The 9068-nt window shown below is 32.1% G+C and overlaps 1 protein-coding gene across 2 annotated transcripts in view; it reads right to left on the reverse strand.

Annotated features, from left to right (window-relative positions):
- The window catches only part of LOC130809009 (proteasome activator subunit 4-like), a 32083-nt gene extending 24147 nt beyond the window's left edge, over nucleotides 1-7936 (reverse strand). Inside the window, exons 1-6 of one of the 2 annotated variants that reach the window (XM_057674606.1) lie at nucleotides 7607-7936; nucleotides 7125-7227; nucleotides 6928-7040; nucleotides 925-1003; nucleotides 271-410; nucleotides 21-122 (exon numbers count right to left, since the gene is read on the reverse strand). In XM_057674606.1, coding sequence (XP_057530589.1) covers nucleotides 21-122; nucleotides 271-410; nucleotides 925-1003; nucleotides 6928-7040; nucleotides 7125-7227; nucleotides 7607-7767 — 698 coding nt within the window. In that variant the 5' untranslated portion in view covers nucleotides 7768-7936. The remainder of the gene's footprint in view (nucleotides 1-20; nucleotides 123-270; nucleotides 411-924; nucleotides 1004-6927; nucleotides 7041-7124; nucleotides 7228-7606) is intronic. The other variant, XM_057674607.1, reaches the window with a different exon arrangement.
- Between the last annotated feature and the right edge of the window lie 1132 nt (nucleotides 7937-9068).

Consider the following 9068-nt stretch of genomic DNA (forward strand, 5'->3'; position numbering starts at 1 on the left):
CCAAGCATCAAATTACTTACTGAGAGAAAAAACCCTGGTTGTCCAAATTAGTAGGAAGAAAAAGTTTGATAAATCCAGAACCTTCGAAGGACGAATTATGCCATGGGTTTTCTAAAAGGGGGCTACAGTTGTAAACAATAAAAATGTTTGAATTAGATAAGACTACGAAAGATGAAAAGATACATAGCTCTAAAAGATCATTCACAACAGAGTTTGACTGTTCAAACCCATATATCATATCAACAACAAAACTAGGTTACCAATAATTACCTGAACTCAGACCATATCTCCAAAGCAGAATTCTTTGGAAAGAATCTCCTACAAGCTCGAACAAGAGCAGTGATGGTCTCAAAATGTCTCTGTTTAACTCTCCACCCTTCTGGGCCAATACTTCTATAGAATAGACATTTCTAAATGACATCATCAATCTCTCAAATATAGAATACAACAAAGCAAGGTAAACAGAAGGTAAAGAATCAAAGAAATCGAACACAGCGAACACGAAGTATAAAATTAATGAACAAAAGTTTTGTTTAACAAAATTTCTTTATTCCTAAGATAAAGACGACATTCTAGTTTTTTGCACTTGCCAGTGTCTTATTTCTACTTATTCACCAGAAACAGAAGGGAATATCTATTAGGATCTTCACCTATGTGTAAGAATTAAAAGCACTTTACATTTATGTTTCACTTGCAATTTCTTACTCTTGGGCCCTTAGCTAAATTTCATTAAGTGACACTTTTAATGGCATACAACATCTTATGTGCCTATGTTGGAGGCATAAACAGAAATTCTAGTTCAAATTTAATTTCTTAAGCGTATGGGATTCAATTGGTCATCAATTATTTCTCCTCTATAACCTATGACTTCTTAGCACATGAGGCATCCTAACACACTGATAGACTTAAACTAGCATAACATACCTCAAGATAGTTCCAAATCGCTAAAAGAAGCTTGTCCGTTGGAGCCAATTCATAATCAAGCCGACTCATGTCGCCTTTTCTAATAAAAGATTCATTGAATATGTTATAAACAAAGAAATTTTTTTGAAAAGAACCCTATGGACAAACTAGTCCTCAACAAGAATGTTTGCTTTATATGTGAACGCAACATAAATAACTAGTTCTTCAATTGGATAAAGGACTCGAATGAAAATTGGACCACAAAAAATGGGGTTCCTTGCTATACAAAGTTGCATGCCAGGATTGAGCTGATATACCTACTAAACATCTTTAGTTTTTCGACATTAACACTAGTTCTTTCCCTTAATTTCAAAGTGCTCTTCAGCTATATGAAAAGCTGAAAAATTCATCTTTTATAACTTTGAACCAACTGGTTAATCCTTTAGTGGAAGTACCAATAAGACTGGAAGGTCTTAAGAAATGTTTCGGGAACGCTTCTCGCTATAAACTATTTAGACTGCTTGCATAATTTTTTGAGCGAACTTTAAAGGAATACCTTCACTATGGGCTAGGGAGGATAAGAGACACAATAATGTGAAGTAGAACAAGGTTTGACCACAAGAAAAATATCGGTGTCCAGGAACACTATGTAGATGGGTATGAAGTCAATAACCACCCTTTAGCACTGAGATATAGGAAATCTGTAATTGTGTTTAGAGTTCATATGGATTGGGTGCTCACGTGGGTACACACACCGCAGAAATTTATCTCACACACTCCATTTTTTTCAGGCAGAGGACTATGACTATTTTATAAAGAATTCTAGTTATCGAAAATCGTTTCTTTATTTCTTTCTCTCATCTTTATCACATGTGTTACTGTAAGATGACCGAATTATTTCTTGGGCAATAAAAATCCAAGATTTACGAGACTAGTCTGTTTAGAACACTCTATTACATTCATTAATTGACTAACTAATAAAAAAGGTGTATTTTTGTGCAGCTCCATTCATATATAAAAAACCAACATCCCCAGATATGACATCATAATCTATTTATTTTTTTCAAGGAATCAAGCAAGATCACAAAGATAAAAGTTGAAAGTTAAGGTATTAAAAAGAGGAAGAGAAGACTTATGATGACCTAGAAGAACATGAGTGAAAAAGGGTATGAAAAATCTAGCCTATGGGTTGAGATGTAGATAATCAGAAGAAATGGAGAAAGAGAATTGATATGGACGAGCACCACTGATTTATTCATGTAGTCGATCCTACTTTTCGAGGATTAAGGATTTGGCATTATTGTAATCATGCAAGGTAAGAGCTTTGACTAATAGACTTTTGACTATATGCCACTTCTAACCTCCCTCATTTATGCCTGAATGAGATATAAGTTGTAATCAAAGAAATCTTAGTTGACAACATAATGTAAAAATGCGGTAACAAACGCGATCGCAGTAACAAATCAAAGATGTAGGAGTGATGTGATTATTGTAACCCCTAAATGTCGGTCAAAACCATAAGATATCTCTTGTAGAGATGTTTAAAACAAACCCGACAACCCGAAATTCACCCAACCTTGTAACAAAACTCGACTTCAAAATGAATTTAAAATTATATAAAAATCAATGTGACCACAAGACCTGATTTTAAACCAACCCGAAATCAACCCGATGACTCGAATGAACACCTTTAATCCCTTGATACGGCTCAAAACGCGATTTTTTACACCTTTACAACGCGGGATATATCAGGTTTTTTCAAAACCTAGACAATGTGACTGACACGATGCTATGCGGTCTTATTTATAAACTATGGTTGACAAGAATGAAGTTGGCATTTTTGGGGACCAAATGTTACATTGATAATAAGCAAAAAAAGGAAACGAAGGGTTGGTGTCCAAATATATGCATCATGCATCTTGGTAACCTAAAGCCGTGCAAGTATCATGTTTTCACACAATGGAAAATAATCAATTTGGCATGTTCACATCCTCATGAAGCACGTTAAATTCTAACTCAATTCGTACACACAACTCGCCTACCTACAATCTGCAAACTTGACCCTAAAAATTGCTCCGGTATTGAAGCCTAGCTTATAGAAGGCTATTCTTGGGTCGTGAAACAATGAGTCATGTGACCATGTCAAGTTTAGCATGTAATCCCTATTGATTTGTATAAACTACTTTAGCAAACATTTCACAACCAATAAGCTATAATTAAATAAAATAATGCAATAAGTCAAATTAAATAAAAATAAACATAAACATAAAAATAAATTTTTGAGTGAATATGTAAAGTTAACAATATAATACAATATATAATATAATAAAATTCACAAATACATAAAACTCAATACTTCAATTAAGTCGATAAATTATTATAAGTCTCAAGAATCATTTTGCCCACTACCAAAAGCGCTTGTGGCTCAATGGATAGTGCAAATGCGAAGGTTTCGGGTTCGACCCCTACCGAGCGTAGGTATCAGCTAGGGGGTTTCTTGACTGCGCACATCCTCTTTACTCTCTCCTTGAACGAAACAAGTATGGTTTGTCTGCATCTTTCAGGAAAAAAAACCCCACCCAGATCCTGCCTTTTGTGGGAAACTGAGAGTGTACTTTACCTTTACCTTTTTTAATCATTTTAGCCACTGAAGTTAAATCAAGATTTAATCTATCAACTAGAAATCGAGATTTTAGAAAATAATAATGATATTAAAATAAAAAGTGAAGTGAAGACTTGAGATTGGAATGTAAATCTCTTAATCAAGATTTTGGAGCGCACCTTTGGCAAGGCCTTGACTAAAAATATGTCCATTTTGACATATGCTTAAGTCAAACAAAAGATAAAAAATAAATCAAATAAAAAAACAACCACAATAATAAATAGAAAAAATGGAAACTATTAATCCAACTTATTGTCCATTAGCTGAAAATAAGCACACCTTTCAATTACTTTAAAAATAATCCCACCTATTGTACATGTGCACTGAAAATGTACCCCATCTAGATAATTCATCTTATATTTACATCTTATTTTAGTCATTAAAACACCTTAAAATTTCATTTCTTTTTAATCTTCATACTTCTTCAAACAAGATTCTAAGCTATTAAAACACCAATTTGGTTTTAAGTGTGTACACTTTTAACAACACACGCTAGGTGACATTAATCAGAAAATAATCAAAATGTGGATTTATTTTCAACTAATGGATAATAGGTTGGATAATTAATGTCACTTTTTCCTAATAAATGACAAATATATAACATATTATGTATAACGTGAACCTTAATCCTTGTCTTACTAGAATAATATTTCTATCGACTTGGAATTTGAGGAGGACCCATATTTGAGGTAGTAGATAATGGATATACTTATCTCCTTCATTAAATAATACATAGTGAATCGAATGAATGCATATTTGTAATTTAAGTGAAAAAGACTTTACATGTTTGTGAGATTTACTTTGAGCTATTATTAGGTACACATATATCATAATATGATATTTATGAAGTATTTTTCTTACTCCTTGATTAAGCGACTATGTGGCTCCCGTAATCAAGTGATCTTATGGGCATGTGATCAAATTATCAACTAGGGAACCGCATGATCATGAGTCATATTTACATGAGTATTTTGAGAGCGAATGTGAATCACATGTTCATATTATTGTAATCGCTTAAATAAAACATCTAGATTATTAATCCATTAGTCTATTGAACAAGTATATTTTTGTCGGAAATCTTTTAAAATTTAACTATCTTATTATTGAGGCATTAGATTATTTGTTAGAACTTCATATTGAATAAATTTTGTGATTATTTATAAATATGACACCTTAAAGCATTGTTTTAATTCTTTTCTTTTTTAACAGTAGATGATTAATTGTCAAAAAACCATAAAAACCAAAGTGTCACAATGATGAAAAGATACATCTGCATGCAACTCTTCTATGTATAAGTGCAATAATCTAATAAGTACTCATATGTTTCAAACAATAAACTTAAAATTTTGTTTGAAAATTATACAACAATAATGTGGGACTGTTCAATGCACTGATTCACACCACAACGAATACAAAATGCATACAAGATATTACCCTTATGACAGAAGTACAAGGCGTTCACTACAAGTAAAGAATTAGTTTTGTTCTAAAGGACACCAGGAATCATTTTAATTTAAAAAATTTAGAACAAGCATATAAGGGTATGATAAATGTCCTAGTCCATTGGCTATCAACAAGGATGCTAACCTCAAAGCGTCCAAGAAACTATTTTAAACCAAATCAGTGACAAGGAGGAACTACTCTTCTCTAAAACTTAATCTATTGTTGAAGTCATCTAAGAAGCAAGCCCAAATGGCTATCTATTGAAAAGAAAAGCATGAATCCTCTTCTAGAAGCATTAAATTAGTAGTCGTTCTACAAATAAGGAAGAATAAGTCAATTTGATCAAGTTTTCCCTCTAAATGTGGAAACCCACATTTAATCTATCTATTTATTTTCTTTTTTTATTTTAGCAAAATGATTTCTAATTTGTTTACAAATTAGAGCAGAAACTACTAGGGCCTTTACAAGCTTTTTTATTCCTGTTGTTTGCCTTCATAAATAGGAGCATGTATAAATGAAAATTCGGACGTTTATGCAATTCAAAACTTTCTAGAGAATTAAAATCTATCAGTCTTTTTCAAACCCGACTCTTTTGGGACTGATATAAGATAATTTGTCCTTCGCTTGTTAATTGTGCAATTGGAAACCTTCAATTGAAACTGTGGTGATTTATTTGTATCAATGAAGAGCAAAGTGCTTAATATATCCTTTTATTTCAGCCTAAATTTATCCCTCCTAAAACTACCATTAAATCACCTTCCAAACACCCATAATCCATAAAGATTCATTCACAAATCATCACACAATTCCACCATCCTTATTCCTCTTTGCGTCAAAATCAAAACATCTCAAAAGTTCGATCTTTAATCAAACTTTTCCATCCACTTATGGATAAATTTTTAAATCCCATCCTCTATTAATCAACACAAAAGGCATCGATCTTCCCTTCCAACCCCCGTAATTTGCGTCAAATTGTAGCTCCTCAAAAAATCATCCCAAAAAAAATTCGATCTTCATATAATACCAAAAATAACAATCATTTTCCCAAGAACTTGCGTCAAAGACAAAACAAATAAAAAGTCTCAATCCTTGAATCTATTTCTTCAACAAACCATAAATCCTCACCCTTATAACCTTACCATATGATCCTACCTTAAAAGATCCACTCTTTACCTACAAAACACAATTTTCAAAACTCCCAATAACCCTACCTAGCGTTAACCCCCATTAAAACAAAAGACTTAAACTTTATCATACATAACCCATTGCTGATATGGCTATATTAGGGTAATCAAAGAAACGAGAGAAATTGAGGAAAAATATGTCTAAAGAACTAATACTACTTGTCTCGCTCAATGGAAACAATCACAAGATGGTCAATAAACAGAATGTCACAATTTTACATATCATGGGTTGTGGGAGGTTTTAGCAAATTTAGAAAATAGAAGACAAGTATGTGGTTAAAAGGAACATATCCAATCTGAATTATTGACATCATAAATTGGCGTCCCATGTATCTACCAAGACTTACTTTATGAAATATATATATAGGCAAGTGGCAAGGTTGTAAGACATCATGGAGAAGAAGCCAAGAATTCCATATTCTATATGGCATCATAAACCAAATGACCTTATAGTCAAAAATGAATATCTTGTTCAAGCAATAGACTAATATGGTCCCATATTGCATTCATATTCTTAATTAAAGAGCAGAAGTCATAAAATTACTGGAGATGCAAAAAACAAGCAGCAAAAGCAGAAGCCATAGCTGAAAACTGAAATAACTAGACAAACCTATGGCTACATTAATATAAAAGAATAACAGATAACAAGAATTTGTAAAAGTCCAGGAAGTCACTCTAACACTAGTCCAAATATGGCTAAGTAACATTTTCTGGGAGGATATTAAAAACTTTTACCTATTGAAATGTGTGCGGACCAAGGTATCATACAGAGGGCGCCACTGAATGGTGAGAGATAACTTCTTTCTGTACTTGTTTATAAATTTTACAAGTAAATTTCCCCATCTACCCTAATCATGCCAAAGAAAGAAGTATCAGCCACAACTGAAGCAGTGCAAGCAAACAGGGATACTCATTAAAAAAGACAAGAATACCTGGGCGTAGAGTTTGTGACAAGATGCATGAAAAATGTCCAGTCCTAGTTTAACAAGAAGCTCTACATCCTCAAGGGACAACTCACTTTTGGCCTTTAGGAAACTGCAACATAATTTTCACATGTTTCAGATAATAATGGACAACAAAGTGCACTTGTTATTTAAGAAAGTTGTGGATGATGTTTGGTACCAACTACCAAGAGTGAATCGAAAACAACATCTTCTTTGTTATCAGTGACAAAGGTATCCTACCCCAAACCACACCTTAGGTGATGGCATTGGGGTAATGCAACAACGTTAGTTTGTCGGTTGGAAAAGTCAGATTATTTTTTCCCACAAGTAGCAGCTAATGCTAACATGGCATAAATATCGGAAAAGGTCAAGTCTGAAGAAATAATTTAGACGGTTATCACAAAATGATTGAAAATGTAATCCGAATTGGTTTCCACAAAATGAAAGAAGTAATTGTATTATAGACATACAGGTGAATTACAGAAATCCATTTGAGAGTAGCATAGACGGAATCAGGATCTCCAGGATGATATGAATTGTTAAGAGAAAGGACGACTCTTGAAAAGGCTTCCTTCTCTCGTATGGTTTCTTGGACGATTGGAGGTGGAAGCCATGAATTGTAGAGATGCATTTCTTAGTTCCGACTTTGTGATTCTCAGATTTGGAGATTTTGAGATTTGAAAAATGAGGAGTTTAATGGAGTAAAGTAATAAGGTTTATACTTGTATATAATAAAGAGAAGAGATGAGTTATGACTTGTTTTCTTCCTCCCATTCACAATTCCCATCTACCCACTTGGTCTTGCAGTCTTTTCTCTTGTTTTCTTCTTTGCCAAGAAATTCTAGTAGTAGTACTACTTTTCTACGTCTATTAAAGCCAATGAAAAACGTCATATATTATCAGGATTCAGGACGTCACTGGATCTCTTATGAACACAATAAAACTTTATAAGATTTTTAAGATAGACTTTAAACATAAAAAAGTCACATTTTTTATTTGGCATATGAGGAACTTGAAAGAAGAAGATAAATATAAAAGTCTCAATTAAAATACTCATTTTTATCTAAGATATTTTTCTAAGGACTTTAATCATTTTTAATCTTATTTTCTATTTCCATTCCCTTTACATAAATAAAAACTTAGATATTTTTTAAAGATAAAGTTTGATTTCCTTCTTCAAATTCCACATACAAACACTTCCCAAGTCACTGGTACTTATGAGTACTGAAAAAGCTACTACTATGATCAAAGATTCCTCGCAAAAGACTTACTCCAATTTCACCATTCTCTTCAACAATTTCACCAAATCAAAATGTAATTTTTATAAACCAAACTTTCTTACATCATATACGAAATACTGAAATTTTAATTTTAATAGAAAAAACTACATTTTTTCATTTAATCAAAATATAAATCAGATAAAATAACTTTTAATTAAGGATAAATTTAAACATCAATATCATTTAATCAAGGTATGTACTACGAACTATTATTTCAATAAACAATGTTTCTATATTTTAACTTATATTGGTATTCGATTGTTCAAATTATCAATTGATTATGATATGCTTTAGATGAAGGTTTTATTATTGACAATGTGATGCAAGAGTTTAATAATCAATAAATTGTGCTTCATTAGGATATTTTACATTAGGATATTTTACAAGTTGATGAAGTTCTTATAAACTTGAGCTTCAAATTTAATAATGTGCATTTATCCACAAAATCTTTTTGTTTATTCCTAATAATTTTTCTATATTTTAACTGATATCGATATTTGATTGATCAAATTATCAGTTGATTATGATTATGTTTGGAATTAAGTTTTTGTAATTGACAATGTGAGGCGAGAGAGATTAATGATCAACAAATTTTGCTACATGAGGATAATTTACAAGTTGATGGAGGTATTGTAAACCTTAGCTTCAATCG

Source organism: Amaranthus tricolor, chromosome 3, assembly GCF_026212465.1.
Source record: "Amaranthus tricolor cultivar Red isolate AtriRed21 chromosome 3, ASM2621246v1, whole genome shotgun sequence".
NCBI classification, from domain to species: Eukaryota; Viridiplantae; Streptophyta; class Magnoliopsida; order Caryophyllales; family Amaranthaceae; genus Amaranthus; species Amaranthus tricolor.